General features: G+C 37.0%; 1 protein-coding gene and 1 long non-coding RNA gene across 5 annotated transcripts in view; one reads left to right on the top strand and one right to left on the bottom strand.

The window, feature by feature from the left end:
- The window catches only part of EDNRA (endothelin receptor type A), a 56,648-nt gene that overhangs the window by 4,665 nt on the left and 31,280 nt on the right, over positions 1 to 20,703 (bottom strand). Inside the window, exons 4-6 of the mRNA XM_077846289.1 lie at positions 8,279 to 8,477; positions 4,086 to 4,238; positions 123 to 256 (exon numbers count right to left, since the gene is read on the bottom strand). Coding sequence (XP_077702415.1) covers positions 123 to 256; positions 4,086 to 4,238; positions 8,279 to 8,477 — 486 coding nt within the window. The remainder of the gene's footprint in view (positions 1 to 122; positions 257 to 4,085; positions 4,239 to 8,278; positions 8,478 to 20,703) is intronic.
- Positions 1 to 20,703, top strand: part of LOC144282520 (uncharacterized) — a 127,789-nt gene that overhangs the window by 82,578 nt on the left and 24,508 nt on the right. The gene's annotated exons all lie outside the window — the stretch shown is intronic.

The raw sequence follows: 20,703 nt of genomic DNA, 5'->3' as shown, positions 1-20,703 counted from the left end.
TCAACTTTGCAGTTTTAATTTTCAGGCCTAACGAGACTGTAGACTTAGATGGTTTTGTAAAAGTATTATCAGTATGACAATCAGAGAAACTCTGACTTCCTAACAAGTATACAGGACCGTACCTAAGTAATTCACATCGGTTCTTGTCCATCTCATCGTACACGGTTTTCTTCAAAATACGGCTTAAGTGAAGCGGGAACCAGCAAAGAGCAAAAATTACAACCAAGCAGAAAACTGTTTTTGCCACTTCTCGACGCTAAAGGAAAGTGAGAGGGAAAAAAGTACAGTAAGTTTAGTGTTTTTCTACCAGAGGAAAGAACTATACAAAGGAAGTTGTAGATAGCAGAGAAAGAATTACTTTATAAAGAGCCAGAGCAGCATGCCTCATGGTGCCTCCATCTCTTCACAATTTGGAGTCCAACTTTCTAATCAAGGAGTTGCTAATGATTCTTTTGGGCAGCTGCCAGGAAGGATGGTGGCCTCAAGCTGGTTATTAGGGTCAGGACAGAAGTTCGAAGTCAGGAAAATGGGAACTGGCTGTTGCTGAGCCAACACTGGGGCTGAGTGTCTGTGTGTGTGTATGTGTGTGTGTGTGTGTGTGTGTGTGTAAGGAGGAAAGGGCTAGCTAAAAGCCTCAATAATGCATAACTAGCATTAATGACAGCATGGCAGTCAAGGTGACTGAACCTAGCATAATACTGAACAAATCCACAAAGGTATTTGGAAAACAGAAGTAGAAAATAGAAGAGAAAAAGCCAATAGAATGTGTTTTCTCCATTTCTTGATGTTGAAGAAAGCTAGCATTGGGAGTTTTTTGCTTTTAAAATTCCTTTACTAATGACATGTAGCTTCCAAAGACATCTTGTTTGCAAACAGAGGGATGAGGGTAAAGCATTATCAGCAATGATGATTAGAAGAACTGGGACATGTTGACTGACTTCTATTTGAAGGTTTACATACTTGAGAGTTTGTGTAGGACCAGAAAAATCATAGGTTAGGAATTATCTGCAACCAGACCAGTCATTTGTGTGCATCATGCTTGACTACTACAATGCATGCATTTGAAAGCCTAACTAGGAACATAAAATGCAACTTATCTGTAACTGGGATCAGTTAATGTCAAAATAAAATTGATTGAAAACAGGATTTGGAAGGGAAATGCTGGTTCAACCCAAAGCATATAGCATTAAGTATGGGAAGCCTGCAATAAACCCACATGATTAATAGAGCCATTTAAAAAGATTTCAAGGCAGTTGTCACAAATTGCTGCTCTAGCCCAAAGGACTGGATTTTTTATTTTAATCTTTCAGAGTTATTGGGTGGGATAGCTGGGCTATGGCTTCAGAGAACATACAAGCTGAGCAATGATTGAGAAAATAAAGAGTTCCAATCTGTAGGAACAGAGGATCATTTTAAAGGGTCCTTTTGTGCTGAAAGACACTGAAAAGACAATATGACCAGAAAAAGAGAAAAGGAGGGGACTGGGGGAGAGGTGATTCCCCTTGAGTACATCCTCAAAGAGGATGATCCTTCAAAAAGTAATATTAGTATGTTGCCATGGTGGTCTGGTATTTGCCTAACCAATATCTATTCTCCTGTTTTCCTATCAGTCAGATCCTTGATTTTGTTACTGCAGCAGGGGAGTTTAGGCTAATCATCTGTGCATGGCCACCTGACAGTCTGACCACTGAGATCAAGCAGAAATTGTTGTGTGAGGTTTCTGGAAAAGCTACTAAACAGTGGAGGATATTCCTCTGATGCACACACACTAATGTGTTCTATATTCTTTCCCTTTTTGCTGCCTGGAAATCTGATATAAAGGTAGAGCTGTAGCTTCTGTCTTCCAAAATTAAAGGACAAGTCAGCAAAACAGCAGAGCCCTCGCTTCTGGGTCCCTTGAGCACTGAACCAGTGACATCTGATTTTTTTTTTTTTTTTTTTTTTTGCTGTGAGAGAAAGAAGAAACCTCTACTTGTTTTACTCAATGTTATTTTGGGTTTTCCACTACCAGTATCCAAACACAAACCCTAACTGATCAAAGTTGTTGTCAGAATAATGAAGAGAAATTTGAGAAAACCACTCAGAAAGCAAAAAGGAGAGCCATATATATAGTCCACATAGAGCTGTATATAGTCCATATATAGTCCATATAGAGCCATATAGTCCAAGGGTGACAGGGCCTTTCCCTGTGAGCTTAGGTCCCCACAGCCCCAATGGAAGGCCATCCAGCCAGGCTTGCTCTCCTGCTGTTAGAATCTGTTACAGCTTCGGGTATGACACTAGGCAATGCCTCATAGGATGAAGACTTCGGTTTTAATCTCCATTTCGATAATCAACTGTATAGGGACGCCTGTCCTGTCTATAAGACAGGGTGCTTGGAAGAATCAAATAAGCAGATGATATGCTCTTCAGAGACAAAAAATGCAATGTAAATGTGAAGCAGCATCCTGTTATTATTGCAACCAGTCCCTATTTAATTATTTTCAGAGCAGGTAACTTTTATAGCTTAAACAGGCTCAATCATGGTACTAATGAAAAATTCAACACTGAAAAACATTAGTTTTATTTTTTGCAAATCTATTCTGACTAATTACCTCCCCTGTAGGAGAGGCAATAATTGCTTGATATATTTCACATCTGGAGCACTTGAAACATTCATGCCTGGACAAAGTCATACTAAATTTTCTCAATATGATTTTTCAGTTAAATTTTAATAAAAGATAATAGCTACGATTTGTATGGCATGTTAGATTTTACAAAGTACACGTATGCACTTAATTCCTTTATTTCTGTGGTAATATCAATTCATATACTATTATGCCCAATTTACAGATAAGAAGCTGAAGCTCAGAAAAATTAGTACAGTATCTGAAAGGAGTCATGATGAAGAATGGTGCTTGTGTATGGCAACTGTATAGGGCAGATTTACAGGTGCCATCAACAACTCATTAACTTTTGGTGTGGTTGTGTGTTCTTATATACTCTGCTGAGACTGAGAACTTACCTGTAGTTCTAGTTTTACTCTTTGAATTAATACATGTCAAATATTTTCTGGGTACTTACTATGAGTTGGGCTCTAGGCACTAGAGGCACTGTACATGCATTAAGTAATTGCCTTGATGTATTATTTTATACATTTAATTTTGTAAGACTTAAAATTGAACCAATATTTGTACAGAAAGATGCAGGCATTATTATAGACGTTTTATGAAGAACTAGAGGTTCAGAGAGATTAAGCAATTTGCCCAACATCACAGATCCAGCACGTATAAGTGTAAAGATTTTTCCTCTAAAGCCATGGGTGTATCTGTTCTGTTTGCTACCTGGGAGGGGGGTGTGGGAACCAAGATCAGCTTCCTACTGATATGTACAATTTGGGGACTCTCCAAAATTTGACCTCTTTTTCTGTAGTCAATCCCATTTCCTATCATAAGTCTTACCTTAGATGTTTCTCTAATGAGTTTGATCTCTTTTTCCCACTCCCCAAATGCATGGTGCCTATGCCATGTCCTAACTGGACTCTTGTCCACCTGAAATGCCCTGTCTTCTTCCCCATCAAACCCATTTATCCTTTATGAACAGTTCAGTCTCTCTGACAAGTGTCTCTGTGACTTTGTGTTACATTTTCCTTGGTTTTCCAAGACATAGGCTATTGTTACCATACCCTGTGATTCTGTTTTCCAATTGTTTCATGTTCCTATTTTATTTGCACAGCAAGACTGCAAAGCCTGCTTGGGGAGAAAGTCATATGCCTCCTTGTATTATGGCACAGTTCCAAGCCCAATTCAATTCACAGACACACAAACACACATGTTTAATATACTCTTGGCAAACTAAGAGAATAGTTGATCTCTATTTAGCCCTGCCTCCAGGGCCACCTGTTATACAAGCAGGCTCTCCATATTCATAAAATAAATTTCTAATATTATAACTATAAAGAAAACGGTTATAAGACACTATTTTTAGTTTTATTTTTATTTTTAGGAAACCACAGCAAATCTGCCAAACCCAGTATTTAATATGGGCTTTCTGTTGTCTGGGACAAATCAGTCATGGCCAAATTTTCACGATCTTACTAGATTTACCTGTTTAAGGTGTTCACTGAGTGCAATTCTCAAGCTGCCATTTCTTCTATTTAACATCTCACAGGTCATAAGGGTATAGAAGATTGCAGTGCACACCAAAGGCATACAGAAATAGAACCCAAAGAGCCACCAGTCCTTTACATCTTGGTAAAACTGTAGGTGAAGAAAAGGGAGAGAAAAGAGGGGCATTATATCTAAATTTACTGGGCAGTGCCTCTAGTAGCTTCAAAATCTTCATGCTTGCGGGTCTGTTTCTATGTTCACGCTCTCTGGTTGTGGCAAAGGGCTTGTGGGTGATGCTCAATACTCAGTTAATCTGGAAGCTCCAAAAATTATCCTGGATTTGTAAAAGCACCCAAAGACATTGCTCTTAAAAATAAATTATCCCGACAAAGATACTTTTTATAAACCAAAGCTGGTTTTAATTATACAATGGGAGAGCCCTAATCAAGAAAAAGAATTCCCTTCTAAAACTCATAAAGCAGGATTTTGAGATACACAGAATATGTATTTATCTTTTCTTATTGATGAGCCTCAAAATTTTGCTAGTGCCTGGTTTCCTTTGGACTCTTGTGGTTAAGCGTACTTTCTGTGAATTTTGTTTGGCAATAGCGAAGGTTATGAATGGCTTATCTGTGTAGCTTTGGTAACTGGGAGTTAACCCTTTGCCTGGTATGCCTGCTATGTGACCTCACACCCAGCCAGTTTGAGCCATCAATAACCATGCCCTTTCTCACTCTTTGAATACTTACCACCTGGAAACTATTGAAGCAGAGTATCTTATCTGCAGGCATAGTTAGCATTATCTCCCTGTGGGCAGGATTTGTAAATAGGAGGATTATTCAGTTTTATGTCTTTTTAAAGGAGAAAATTTAGTGCCCTATAAAAATGGAAATTATATCTACATTCTTCCTCCTGCTAAATTAATCACCAACTTAGAAATGCTTTCCTTATGCTTTTTCTCCAGATTGTTTATTTACGAAGGATAATGCAGTCTCCTGTATCATCTCAGTTCCCACAGTAAAAAATAATCATGCTGCTCTGTGAAAAACTGGACAGTTGCTGAATATAGAAAGAGGCCCAGTAGGCTACATTTGTAACATGTCTATTAAAATAATCTATAAATGGTTCCTGAAGAAAAAAAGTTCTAGGCAGAGGTTCTTAACTGCTCTTATGCCATGGATCCCTTTGGATGTCTGGACTGTAATCCTTCCTGTGAATAACACTTCTCTATGCATAAGATAAAATAAGATTACAGTGGTAACCAATTACATTGAAACACAGCTATTGAAATATTAAAAAGAAAATTCTGATATGGTAATATAGGTGTTTATTAACAAATTAAATTAAAAATTTAATGGAGGTTCTAATAACCATCATAAGTTGAAACAATGATGAGCATAAATGATATTTCAAGATTATCCGATTTTTGTGATATGAAAGTGTCTATTATTTCTATTAGTGGAAACAAAATGGTCCTGTTAAATATGATTGTGCTTTGTTGCCTACATTCATAATAGGAGGAAATGATAAATTTCAGTCAGAAGTTAGTGAAAATAAATATGTAATTTCTTTTCCATTTAAGTTCATAGACCCCTGAATTCTATTCGAAGGTTAGTGCAGACTACTAAGGGAGTTGGTTTACTCAGATGTGTTCATATAAATTTCCCCCTCTCCGCATCACACTATAGAAAGATTTTAGTACTGAAGTCAAAAACTAAAAACCAAAAAACAGACAAAAACCCAACTCTTTAAGTGCACACAAACACTCCTTTGAGCACTCCCTTCACTTGTACCCCTGTCTTCCAGATGCACTGCTGACCTGGTGTGAATGCCCCAGAAGCAGCTGCAGAGGGCCTGGAAGCTGACCCCCGAGGGGTCTGGCGGGAGTCCCCTGCCCCCTCCATGGCAGAGGCCTGTAGAGAAAGGGGTCACACATTTCTTTTGAACTAATGTCATCGGCCAGGGTATGGAGGGACCGCCCTCTCGTCTAAAGCTAGAGCAAAACTGAGGAGGAAAGAATGGAACACAAACTGGGGAATAAAATGAGGGAAAAAAAAGAACAGGAGGAGAAAAAGAATCTTAAAATTTCTGACTTGAAATTGAGTATAGAAAGTGATCAGTTTAAACTCACATCTTTTACTGAAACCGCCCACAGTAGCCAGCCAGCCTTTGCTTGCCCGCTCTATAAGGGAGACTCAGTTTGCCAAAGAGCCCATTTCAGTTCATCTAGTTTGAATGATTAGTAAGCTCCTTTCCATATTGAGCCTCTTCTCTCCAACACTTCATTTAGTCAGGAGTATCCAGATTGATTATTCTCACTGTCCAAATTCTAATAATCTCCTATTATCTACTTTGTTTTTTCACTATGGAGATTGACTTAATAAAAAGGTCAGTAGATAAACAGAATACCTTAATTTTAACATTGCCAGTGTGGCAGTTTTCATGAGCACTTTAAATTTTATTTTATTTTATTTTTTAAAAGATTTTATTTATTTATTCATGAGATAGAAAGAAAGAGAGAGAGAGAGAGAGAGGCAGAGACACAGGCAGAGGGAGACGCAGGCTCCATGCAGGAAGCCCGATGTGGGACTCGACCCCATGACTCCAGGATCACGCCCTGAGCTGAAGGCAGATGCGCTTAACTGCTAAGCCACCAAGCCACCCAGGCATCCCAGCACTTTAAATTTTAAAATACGAATTTCCAAATAGGAAAACTGGTCAAATGTAAAAACACTAATTTTGTGAATTTTCCAAGTTAGGAAAACATACCTGAAAATGTCTGTAAATGATTAAATGTGGAATCTGAGCTGCATGAAACCTACATCAAAGCACTAAATTATGCTGATTTAAGAGAAGTAGTTATCCATTTGGTTTTTCTCCTCAGTCCACATTTGGCTAGTTTGGCAAAGGAAATATGCATTTTCAACATGTTTTCCAATACACTTAGTTATATAATTAAACTTTACAGAGAAACATTAAGGTGATCAGGTGTATTAAACAATAACTGATTTTTTTAAATTTATTCATAGAGACAGAGAGAGGGAGAGAGAGAGAGAGAGAGAGAGAGCCTGACGTGGGACTGGATCCAGGGTCTCCTGGATCATGCCCTGGACTGCAGGCAGCGCTAAACTGCTGTACCACCGGGGCTGCCCAAACAATAGCTGATTTTGTTAAGCTAAAACACCTTTTAAAAAGTTCTGCAAATTTATATTATTTGTATATTACATGTAGAATTTGTACTACTATAAGTACATGTAATTATGGCTTCCTACTTAAAGTCAATAAATCTATCTTCTAAAAAATGTGAGCAATGTGCATTTCACCAAGTAACATAAAATACATATCAGCATACCTGCCGGATGGACATTGTTGTGCTGTTTTATTTATTTATTTATTTATTTATTTATTTATTTATTTATTTAAATTTAATTTTATTTAAAAATTTTTTTTAAAGATTTTATTTATTTATTCACGATAGACATAAAGAGAGAGAGAGAGAAAGAGAGAGAGAGAGAGAGAGAGAGAGGCAGAGACACAGGCAGAGGGAGAAGCAGGCTCCATGCCAGGAGCCCGACATGTGACTCGATCCTGGGACTCCAGGATTGTGCCCTGGGCCAAAGGCAGGCGCCAAACTGCTGAGCCACCCAGGGATCCCCTGTATTATTTATTATAAAAACAAATAGCATATCTATCTTTTTTTCTGAGTAAGTTTGTTTCAGTATATGTGCTATTGAAGTGAACACTGAGTAGCTTGTTTCAGATTCTGAGTTGTTTGATGTAGAACAACAATTGTGTCTACAATTGTGCTATAAAAGTGAAAAATAGTTTTCTTTTTTTTAAGATGTTATCTATTTATCCATAAGAGACAAACAGAGAGACGCAGAGACAGGCAGGGGGAGAAGCAGGCTTTCTGCAGGGAGTGTGATGCAGAACTCGATCCTGGGACCCTGGGATGACAACCTGAGCCAGAGGCAGATGCCGAACCACTGAACCACCCAGTGGGGTCTTGTTTTATTCAAGAAGCTAAACTCTCCTGTAACATATACTTTTCATGCAGCTAAAGATTACATGCCTGAATTAAGAGGAGTAAACCCCATTGGGCATTGTCGAAATATCAAGTCTTGGTGATGGTAAAGTATAAATGAAGACCTCCTCTTCCCGCCATTTAATTCCCTTTATACTTTCCGTACCTCCATGAATTTTGATGTGGCATTGAGCATACAGGTTTTGTGCTGTTCACCCTTATATTCAAAGGGCACCATGACGAAACCGATAGCTTCAGGGATGGCCAGGATAAAAGAAAGAATCCAGATGGAGACTATCTCAATAGCAGTGATCAAGGGAATCCCAATTCCCTGGACACGACTCCAGGAGGCAACTGCTCTGTACCTGAAAAAAAAAAGGATTGTGGTGGTGGAACACAGCCATTAGGAAATTTAAAATTTATTTCAATTGAAGAAATTAGAAATGCTGGGAAGATCTTCCCCTTGGGCAGTGGCAAATCATTGGCTTTTTTAGGAACTTTCTTTGAGTTCTGATATGAAAAATGAGTGGAACCGTTAAGAATTCTACCCCTTTGAGAATCAGTTGCCCAGCAGGCCTAAGTTTGGATCTTCAATTGGAGTTCAGCAAAATCTGGTGACAGTTTATAATGTAGTAGAATCAGAGAGATTTGCTCGTTTTTTTTTTTTTTTTAAGCTGGGGGAAAAAACTGAATGATTGAAAGAGTAGTGAAAGCTTCTGTTACTTGTTAAAGTAATATCTTATTCTTCCTTTATATATTAAAAAAGAAACTTGAAGGAAGTAGATGGGGGATGGGCTAGATGGGTGATGGGTATTAAGAAGGGCACTTTTTGTGATGAGCACTGGATGTTGTATGTAAGTGATGAACCACTGAGTTCTACTCCAGAAACAACATTGCACTGTATGTACGTTAACTAACTAGAATTTAAATAAAAAAAAAGAAAACTTGAAACATTATCTATGAGGTGGATCTAGATATCTTTAACTGTATAGTAACCATTGGTAACCCATCATCTTCTCTTTTTTTCTACTCTCACTGTATACCTGGCAGAGTGGGCTTATACCAGGTGACAGTTTTAGTAGGTAAATATTTCTGGTAAATATCAAAGAATGACTATATCTCTTCCATTATGGTCCTGTGCTAGAATAGATAAAATGGAGTTAAAGATACTTTGATTCCTAATCTTTAGGGTTTACAACCTAATAGAAAAGAACAGTTTATACAAAAATATAAAACATAAATGTAACAGAACAATTAGGTCAATCAAAAAACAAACTGGTTTAACAAATTGTTTATTTTTTACTTCAATATTTTTTTGTGATAATAATCACATTTTGATGTTAAGTCTAAGTAAAGTTTGGTTTCAGAAATTCTGCTTTGACCTGATGTTATGGTCTGGTGCTAACTACTTTTAGATCTACTATTAAGATGGGACCTGTGACGTGGTATGGTATTTTTGTGGCTTCATTCTTGGAATGTTTTTTGCTGTTGTAATGGAAAGGAAACATTCTCCTTTTATAGCTTTCATTAGATAGTGCCAGAAGACTGTAAAATAGACCAAGGTAGTGGGGAAAGGTGCACATGGGTTTGTAGGATGTGTGACTTAGTGTCAAAGATTTGTCAGGACAAAGCCAGGACAAGCTGTCCCTATCACTTCTATTTAGTGTTCGGTCTCAGTAAACCTATTAAAACACAAGTCTTAGGAATTATGCTACCTTGTTCTTCACTATAGGTTAGAACCTATAGTTTTGGTATGCACGATGATGCCACAGGGCATAGATATAGCATGATTTGCTGGAGAAATGTTTTTTGCAAAAGATTTTTAGGGTAAATAAGATTGTTGTACAATAGAATCTTTTTTTTTTTTTTTACAATAAGAATCTTTAAAAAGAGTCCAGATGAGTTCAGAATAGAATAAAATACAGCTATGCAAACAGACCAAGAAAATCCTCTCACACTATAGCCAAGGTTGCATTTGCAGATTTATGGTTATTTCCAGTGGGATAAAGATTGCTATTTATTTTGCTTTTCATTTCTGTTTACTTTTCTTTGTTGCCTTATTAGAATGGCAGCCTGATGTCCAGTAAAAGCTAAAAGGAATGGAGACAGGATGTCTATATCCTGAGGCTGTCAATGAATTATATCTATTTCTTTTCCCTCTTCTCTTAGATCAACTATTAGGAAAGGTGATTTAAATAAAATGCTTTATCTCCTAAGGAAGTAAGAAAGCCAGATTTCTTAGGAAGGACTGGAATAGAAGGTGGTTTGAGTAAGAAAATGTGGTCAACATGTTCTTATAATGAATACATTCACAGAGCAGCTTCATTTTACAATGTGCCACGAGTTTTCCCAGAATACCACACATCTATAATCTAATGTAAATTCAACATTTCTAAATAAATAGAAGTGATTTTTAGTGTGTTGTATAGCAAACCCATATGACCAAGAATTATATTATTTTTCATTTGTAAGCACATTGATTTTGATAACATTTCCATGAGATGAGACAGCAACCAAAAGAGCAATTAGAAACAATCATTTGTGGTGATGGAGGTGGGGAAATGTATGGAAAATAAGAAATACTGGAATGTTCCAAAAATGATTTCTATTTCGAATATTATGATACAACATACATATATGCAAATATGTTATCCTTACTAGGTGTGATTAGAAACATCCTTCAATGGAGTTGGTGTATACATATGACATCCTCACTTGCCATAGAAATTCTGCAAGTGCAGAATCAACCACTAACAACTGATATTCCAGAAATGATGTCTCCTTTTTGAAATGCCTTCTTCACTTGGCTTCTACTACATTCTCCTGGATTTTCTTCAGCTGATAAGACTGGCCACTCCATCTCATCTCCTTGGCTGGATCCTGCTCAAGTCTCAAACTCTTAGCGTTGGATTCCTTCCTAGTCTTTGGATCTCTTTTCCATTCTATTGACACAGTTTCTTTTAGTGATCCATCCAGTCCATGGCTTCAATATCATTTAAAATTTCTATATACTGATAATTAATTCCCAAATTTGTAACTCTAGTCTCAAACCTCATCTCTAGTTCCAGACTTGTCTATTCAACTGCTTAACTGAGATGGCCACTTGATATCCAGTAGGCATTGGGACTCACTCAAGGCAGATTCCTGGTCCTCTTCCATGACCCCCTCTATCCTACCGTCTCTCCTGTCTTTACCATCTCAGACCCAGAATTTGAAGTTAGCTTTCACTCCTCTTTTTCTCTTCATTACCACAAATCCAATTCTTTAGCAAACCCTGTAACTTCTTCCTTTCACCATACATCCAAATGCAGCCACCTCTCACCATCTCTCCTGTGACCCTCCCACCTGGATTATTATAGTAGCTTCCGAACTGGTCTCCCTGCATCCACGTTGTCCTACTGTACTCTACCCTAAACACAGCAGCCAAAAAAATAAATAAATAAATAAACACAGCAGCCAGAGTGAGCCTGTTAGCTCGTTAAGTCCATCATGTCATCCCTCTGTTCAAATATCTCAGTGGCTTCCCACCCCAGTGAGGATGCCTGCTGGTGTCCTCAGAGCTGCTTCCTCGTCTCCTTCTTTGTTCAGTTATATCTTTCCACAGGGTCTTCCCTGAATGTGCTGTTTGAAATTGCTAGAATCCCCTCCACTCTTACTTTGACCTGCTCACTCCAATTTATTTTTCTCCATAGTACTTACTACCATGTGACCAATAGAATATTTTATTTGTTCTGTTTATTGCCTATGTCCACCCTTTCTTTACAATGGAAGCTCCATGAGGGCAGATGTTTTACATGTTGGTCATAATACATAGAACAATAGGTGCCAAATCAGTATCTGTTGAAGTAAGTGTCTCTGCTTCCTGGCCCTGCATCATTCAAGCATTATCTTATAGTTCAAGCTATCCCTGACTAGGCAACAGATAAAAAGCTAATACTTTTAGAATCCTGGCATCAAATAATTAAAAAACCACGAGGGATCCTTGGGTGGCTCTTTCTCCCCTTCATGTTCTACTAGTTGGGAGCCTGATGATTGGAGTCGTACTATATCCTCCAGTCTCCTGTGAATGTGGGGAGCCTGGACCAGGGCTCTGTTGTGCCAGCTCCCAGGGGAGTCTTTTCCCATGACATCACCTTGTACCCTGTCATGTGATATGCCAAAATAAAAGTATAAATTACATGTTTTATTTATGTAAAGATGTTTGTTACTGTATGTGTCTATAAATAGATTTTTATATGTTTTCAAGGCCAAAGACATTTAATGCATGTTCTTGAACTTCTGAGGTATGGTCTAGGATGGGGTCACTAAATTTTAAACTATTTATTACTGAATGTGCTTTAAAACAACATAAAATAAAACAAATTCAAAAGATACTACTTCAACAAAGTTTATTTTTATTTCTTCTTCACCCATTTCTATTCTCATAAGCATAATCTAGGTATATTACAATCATATCAATTACAATTTTAATTTTAGTTTTATCCAGTTTTCATTGTAAAAAATGCCCCTAGGGGCACCTGGGTGGCAGTCGGTTAAACATCTGACTCTTGATTTTGGCTCAGATCATGATCTCAGAGTTCTGGGATCCAGCCCCATGTCAGCTCCATGCTCAGCAGGGAGTCTGCTTGAGATTCTTTCCCTCCCTCTTTGTCCCTCCCCCTGCTTATGCTCTCTCCTTCTCAAATAAATAAATAAATCCTTTAAAAAAATGCCCTTATGCTTCTACAGAAGCATGGCATTTATTAACTTAATAGCTACACAATATAACTGGATATTGATATAGTTAACTTAAGTATTTCTCCTAAATTCACATCAATTCTAGGGTTTCAAGGATGTGAATAACACATCTATAAATATGTTTGTACACATAATTTTTTTCTTTTTTTGAATGATTTTCCTAGATTAATTATCTTGAGTGGGATTATCGAATCAAGAGAACAAAAAGGTAACTGAAGTACTTTAAAAAAGTTTCTATCAAGTGTCTACCAATACTTGCCTACATTGGAATTTATTATTTTTCCTTCACTTATGCCATTTCCATTAAGCAAAGCTGCTTGTATCCTTACCTATGCACATTTTTAACTAACAGCAGGTGCAATCATTTATAATGTTTGTTTATGTCTTTTATGTGATAGACAAACCAACTGCCATACAGAGGTTTGGAGGCAAAATGCCAGCAGGAAGAATTTTACAGAGAAAGCAGGCATGGTGGATTGAAAGACAGTAGTGAGTTCTTTCACATTTCTTCAACTGAGTCTTTCAATTGGGCTGGCCTGTGACTACTTGGACCGACTCAGTAGAGCTGGAAAGATGCTTTATGGGTTTCAGTCCTGGCCTCTGAGCAGAGCAGCAGCTCCACCCTGGAGCCTTATGCCTGCCTCAGACAACATGTTGAGAGGTGCTAGACTCCAGAAGAGGGAGTTAGGCTCCGCAGAGCTCAGACTTACCACTGTTCTTGCCAATGGGATAGTCACGTGTCTTGGTCTCAAGAGCCAAGCTTAGCCACAAGCTGAAATCCACCAAAATACCCACTCGAAGTGACAAGCTGCAGAAGAATTGCCCAAATTCCTACCCTACCATATGGTAAGATAATAAAATGGTGGTTGTTTTAAGTTTTGGGGTAGATTGGTATCAAAGAAAAATAAGGTAGCGAAATTAACCAGTCGCTTGATCTTGTCAATGGAATTAAGATAAAAGAACAGGTAACTATGTGCAATGGAGCACAGGCCCCAAATGAGATCCCGAGTTGCCTTACAGTCAGGGTTTGGCTTTGTCTCTGTCCTGTCCCTGGGTTCTCTGTTCTGGCTCCGCTATTCTTTCATGTCTTCCTTATTGTCATGCAGCAAAAGGAAATCCTAACACTGGGAGAATAAGGAGAAACCAAGTCTGACTCTAAAAATGAAGTTTTCCAGAAAACCACTGTCATGTCTCTGGATTTAGGATAAACCTTTGAGAACATCGTAGAGACCACTGAGCAATTATTTGAAATGCTGGGATGAACTGATACTGGCTTTTGAGTCTGAGGCTTATCAAACAAAACTGTCTTTTTAATGGGTCTCTGCAACTTTTCCAGGTATCTGATTATACATCATTGCTGGAGCAGTTGTTAAAAGAGTTTTATCTTTTTACAGCCTCCTTCCCCAGGCAGTTTTTAACTACAAGTTAGATCTGTACTCAGACCTTTTTTTTACTGGTCTGACCCCGTCATTTTCCACTTTAAACATGACAGTTAACTTTACAAAGAACAGCACTGAATTCCCCTCCCATTCTGCCCCTTCTTTTTTTTCCCCCCCCCAAGAAAACCTAAAGTAGCATGAAGTGTGTCACTTATGGCATGCAAAAATAAGTATTTTAATTGTTGGTAATAGCGGGTTATTCTTATTTTATTGGGAAAAATTTATTTATGTTAGAAGTGTATTGCTTTAGCATTAAAAAAAATTTCACTGATAAAGCTGAAATTTCACTGAATAGGGATCAAAATTGTTTATAAATTTCCTCAGTCTTTTCTGAAATTCCTGTTTTATCATTTTCTTTCTTAAAGATTTTATTTATTTGAGAGAGAGAGAGAGAGAGAGAGAGAGAGAGAACACACGGAGGGGCAGAGGGAGAGTGAGAAGGAGACTCTCCTCGGAGCAGGGAGCCTGATGCAGGGCTCCATCCCAGGACCCTGGGATCATGACCTGAGCAGAAGGTAGATGCTTAACTGACTGAGCCACCCAGGTGCCCTGTTTTACTTTTTCCTTAAGTGATGATGCCGAGTCAAAAATCAGTAAAAGTTAGATTTGAGGAGGAATCAGTGAGAAGATAGAGCAGAGGCAAGTCCATAGTTGATTTAACAATGAAAGCTCCTTTTTTCCAGGACAGTCATGGGCATCCTATTACTCTCTTGTTAACCTTATTCAGATTAAAAGCTGAAATGGGACAGTTAGATTTTTTGTTTCATTTTTCAGTATTCCATATTCATTGAATAACCAATAAAGTAATAAAGAAATTATATAGAACTTGGATATATAGTTTCTCTCATTATTTTCTCTCAAAAGTAACAACTCTGAAATGAGAGATAATTATATTTAAAATATATTTTAAAAAAATCATGGGAACTCTTCCTGAACCGTATTGATTCATCCAGCTCAGAAGAGGAAGGCAGGGATTCCCAAACTGCAATTGTTTAGTAACAGGCTCCAATTTCCCTCTTGTTTATTTTTATTTTTTTAAAGACTGGATTTTCTAAAATAAATAAGTAAATAAATAAAGAGGGATTGTCTTATTTTTAGTAGAATATAATGCAACCAAACCAAGACTCAAAGCAAATGGTATCTTATCTTCTGGAGTTAAGTGTTAATGATTCATTCTCTAGTGTGAAAGCTTTTGAAATAGAACTATGTCAAAATAGATTCCCTACATTCAGGTCCCAAAGTTTAGAGTCAGCACCAACTGAAATGTAAAAATAACAGAGAATGGACCCAGGCAACAAAGAACGTTGAATTTATTACCAAGGAAAACCTTCTGAATTAAGGCAAATTTTTGTGGGAGTAGAATTTTAAAATGGCTCATCATCTTGATCTAAAACTGAGCCCAAGTCTTAATGAAATAGACACTTGATGCCATTTTTTCCTTTTTCAAAGGAAGAACATTTCATCAAATATATAACTGATAAATCATGATTGAACATTTAGTTCGTTTTTCTCCATGCATGAGACAGGAGTGGGGAGTGGTGGTGAGGTGAGGTGAACATACACCTGACGTGGGAACCTATGACCAAATCCCTCCATCCCTTCCACGCCCAACCCACTCCATGACAGGTAGAGTTTCTACTGTGGAGAAATTGTGCAAAATGGTTCATTGAGATTCCTCCAAGGATGAAAGAGAGGGCAGAGGGTTTTGACAATTTAGATTATTTAGGAATCCCTAAATAGGTAGCCTAAATACCCTCATTATGTATTTCCTTCTCCCTTGTCCTCAGGTTGGTATCTTCACAAGTGTGAAGACTCCTAAGGGACAATAGCCAGGCCTAATTCTTAACATCTGTCCATCATCCCCTTCCTGCCTGAACCCCTGTGAAACTAAATTATGAATTATATTTCTCAATCTAGGGATAATTTATTATGAAGTATGTTACTAAGGAATAGGTGCCTTAAAATTTTTTTTGGCAAATAATTTAGTACATAGACTTCTATAAAATATTAAAAGGGACCACCATACCCAGGCCACATAATACGATTCACAAAATATATTCTGAATTTTGTAACAAGAAAATATATCACAAGGATGACAATTTGCCTACATTGCTTACCAAACCAAGCAAATTCTTTCTTCTCTCTTTTTAAAGCATTTATTTATTTATTTTTATTGGGGTATAATTGACACAAAACATTATATTAGTTTCAGGTGTACAACACAATGATTCAGTATTTGTGTATGTTGTGAAATGATCACCAAAATAATCATTAATATCCCTTACCACACATGGTTACAGAATTGTGTGTGTGATGAGGACTTTGGAGATTTACTTCCTTAGCAATTTTGAAGTATGTATTACAGTATTAACTAGAGTCATCATGCTGTACAACACATCCCATGACATTTATTTTAAAACTGGTAGTTTGTACCTTTTGACCTCCCCCACAGCCATTTTGCCCCCACCACCCTGCCTTTTGGCAACCACTAATCTGTATCTATGAGCTTGTTTTTTGCTTTGTTTTGCTTGTTTTGTTATTTAGATTCTACATATAAATGAGATCATAAGTATTTGTCTTTCTCTGTCTCACTTACTTAACATATGTCCTCAAAGACCATCCATGTTGTCACAAATGGCAAGATCCATTCTTTCTTACACCTGAATAATATTCCATTGTTTATATATACCACATCTTCTCTATCCATTCATCCATGGATAGACACTTGAGTTTTTTCCACATTTTGGCTATTATGAATAATGCGGCAATAAACATAGGGCTGTATGTATCTTTTCAAATTAGTGTCTTCATTTTCTTTGGATAAATACCCAGAAGTGGAATGATTAGATCATATGGTAATTCTATTTTTAACTTTTTTGAGGAACTTCCTACTGTTTTCCACAGCGGCTACACCAGTTTGCATTCCCACCAACACTGCACAGGGTTCCTTTTTTTCTGCATCCTCGCCAATACCTGTTGTCTCTTGTCTTTTTGATACTAACCATCCTGACAGGTGTGAGGTGTTATTTCATCGTGGTTTTGATTTGCATTTCCTGATGATGAGTTCTTTCTTCTCTTTTGGGTTCTCTTTTTATCAATGCCTCTCAGGGAATTATACTTGAATGTCTTAAAAATATTTTATTATTTATAGGGAACAAGAATTGTCCTAGTCTCATTCTGTTTCTCATTCTTTTTTGTCATATCCTGATCTTACTTGGCTTATGGCTTTTGGCTGGATGTTTCCTCAGAGGTGTAATATTCTTTTAGGATGCTGGGTTCCTCTTTCCCAGAGCTTATTATCATCCTGGTTTTTAAAGCCTTTGGGCAAAGTTTAATTTTTTAATAAAGTGGTATTTTCTCAAATATGATGGTGTTATTGTAAAGGCAACAAAAGGGATAAGGGTAACTCTGGGCTGGGCATGTACATGTATTTCTCCATGTACACGAGCTTTTGTGTTCATGTTTATGTGCCTGTATATGCCTGAGCTTTAGAGCTCCTGTCCATAGAAAATTAGTCTTGCTATGGAACACAGCTCATAGGAATAAGCTGCATAAATGAGAAAAATAAAATCTATAAAACGGCATAGAGTGAATAAGGAAAATGGTTAGTAGCTTAAAAAGGAAACATACTTTCAGAGTTTTTTTTTTTTTTTCTACTCATAGGAGAACATTTTAAACACCCATCACCCCATCCCTAGATATAACTACTACTAATATTGGTCATGTTTCCTTCAAGGAATTTTATATTCATATACCTACACATGTCAACTATATTTAACCTCCTGATCCACTGGCCTAATATGGGGCAATAAAATTGCTGTATTTTCCTGTAAATAATCTTGTAAAGCACCTCTTTGTGCATGAAGTCTCTGTTCAAATTTTGGATTGTTTTCCTAGAATCAATCCTAAAAATTGTCATTATTGGGTCAGAAGGCAAAAAGCATTTGTAGCATTTTATCTTCCTGAAGGGCTGTTTAAATCTCTACTCCCACCAGATATTGAGAAACATGTTCTTAATTAGAATTTCTTTGATTATATGAACATCCTTCATATGTTAATTAGTCATTTAAATGTCTTCTTTGGTATTTTTATATTCATGCTCTTTTTATATGGAAGTCTTATGATTTTAATTATTATTTGTATGGCCTCTTTAATTACCAAGAATGTTAACATGTTGTAGCTTTTGTAACAGGTATTTGCTGCAAATATTTCCCCCAGCTTCTTACTTTATTTGTTTTTTTAAATTTATGAATGTTTGATCTTCATGTTTTAAAATATTATGTCCTGAAACCCTTTTATAATTATATTCAGAATTTCTATCATCTTTTTGAAGGATCACTTTTTAAGTGATCAAAGAGATATTAGTCTGTTTTCTTCTATATGGCTTGAGTTTTTACATGCTGGAGAATAGTGGTTTACAAGGCAGACCACTTACAATTGATTACTGGCTCCGACATTTGGTTGCCAAGTGGCCTTGGTTATCCTCTTCCAACCTTGGCTCCCTCATCTGTAAAGCGAGGGTCATTACAGTACCATCACAAGGTGGTGTCATAAGGACTAAGGACAATAACTTCTGTAAAATATTTTTAACAGGGCTCAGTACATACTAAGACTCAATGAGTGGTAATTATTATAAATATTATTATTGATACATAGTAAATGAAAAGACTTTAACATGCTTTTTTCCCCAGATGGCTAAATGGCACTATTTATTGATGATCTTTCCTTTTCCCGTTGTAGTCAAAGTGACGTGCCTATATTACATTCTCATATACTATAACACCTGTTTTTGGCTTTCCCATTTATTTCTCAGTATATTTATATGTATGTGCCATATATATATATATATTTTTTTTTCTTTAGATGAGGGAGAGGGAACAGAGAGAGGGGCAGAGGGAGAGAGAAACCCAAGCAGGCTCCATGCACAGCGCAGAGCCCAGTGCAAGGCTCCACCCCATGAGATCATGACCTGAGCTGAAATCCAGAGTCAGGCACGTAACTGACTGAGCCACCCAGGTACCCCTGTGCCATACTGTTTAAAATACTATAGCTTTATAATATTTAACACTATTATATAGAAAGAGTATGCATTTAGGAAACATATTTTTTTAACTATCATAATTATTTAATTTATTTTCCCCACATGGATTTTAGAGTTATAATTAAAAATTTAATTGGATATTGTAATAAGAATACATAGCTACATCTCTAAATATACAACTTGATAAATACAGGAAAAATTTTACACATGGGACGCCTGGGTGGCTCAGTGGTATAGCGCCTACCTTTGGCCCAGGGAGAGATCTCAGGTCCTGCGATTGAGTCCCACATCGGGCTCCCTGCATGGAGCCTGCTTCTTCCTCTGCCTGTGTCTCTGCCTCTCACTCTGTGTCTCTCACGAATAAATAATAAAATCTTTAAAAAAAGTGTCTAAAAAATTTTTACACATTATTAGTAATGTCACAGACATAATTTAAATGCTTTTTTTTTTTTTTTTTAGATACTACAACACTTGAGCACATTTCCAAGATGAAATGGTGTTATTGGGATGCTGGGAATAAGAAGAGTAGAGTGAGAATTCATTAGTGAATAAAATTCAGATTATAAATGCTTACTCAGTTTTTTAGGACATGGCCACAAGTAACATAGTCTATTATTTCATCAAATGGAAATGATACAGTGGCCACTTACACTAAGTAAATGTGTTAAAACAGCAGCCCTCACTGTCTGATATGATGCAGAAGAAAAGTACACAGACCGCAGATTTTCCTTGGAACTACCGAGTATCCTACTACTGAGGGGGAAATGCTCTCCGATCTTTGTGTTTACCACTGCAGTGGCAGCATTTTTGTCAACGGCATCACTACATTTTAAACTGCTAAAGAAAGTTTTTGTGTGTTGTCATTTCAGCAATACACTTTTTTTTTGCAATACACTTATTTTTAATAACACTGCTAAACATTTTGTTTTATGCTTCAGTTACTACAGGCATACATTCATGACAAGGATGCCATTATAATTTTCACCTACTAATGGAATGAATAGTTTTATGCTTTAACAATAACAATTTGGCCCCCAAATTATTTGCAGATGATAAATAACAGAATGTCTGTAAAGACTTCAATGTTCTTTAAGAAAGGGAGTCTTTTATTTCTATGATGATGGGACTCAGGTGTTTTGACAGAATGATTGCCAGAGTGTGAGAGAGAAAAGGGAAACCTCTTCCAAAGGGTAGTAAATCAATTAAATAGGACATTAAAGAACAATTTGCATAGGACAATAGTCAATATAAAGGAACACCACAGAATGTGTTATAAAGATCCTAACTTCATTCTTTATAGTTCCTGCTGTCAAAGTTAGGAGGTGCAGAAAATACCATCTAGAAGGACTCCTTTAGAGAAGACTTGACAGCCCT

Source organism: Canis aureus, chromosome 13 (assembly GCF_053574225.1).
Source record: "Canis aureus isolate CA01 chromosome 13, VMU_Caureus_v.1.0, whole genome shotgun sequence".
Lineage (NCBI taxonomy): Eukaryota > Metazoa > Chordata > Mammalia > Carnivora > Canidae > Canis > Canis aureus.
This window is presented reverse-complemented; position numbering and strand designations above follow the sequence as displayed.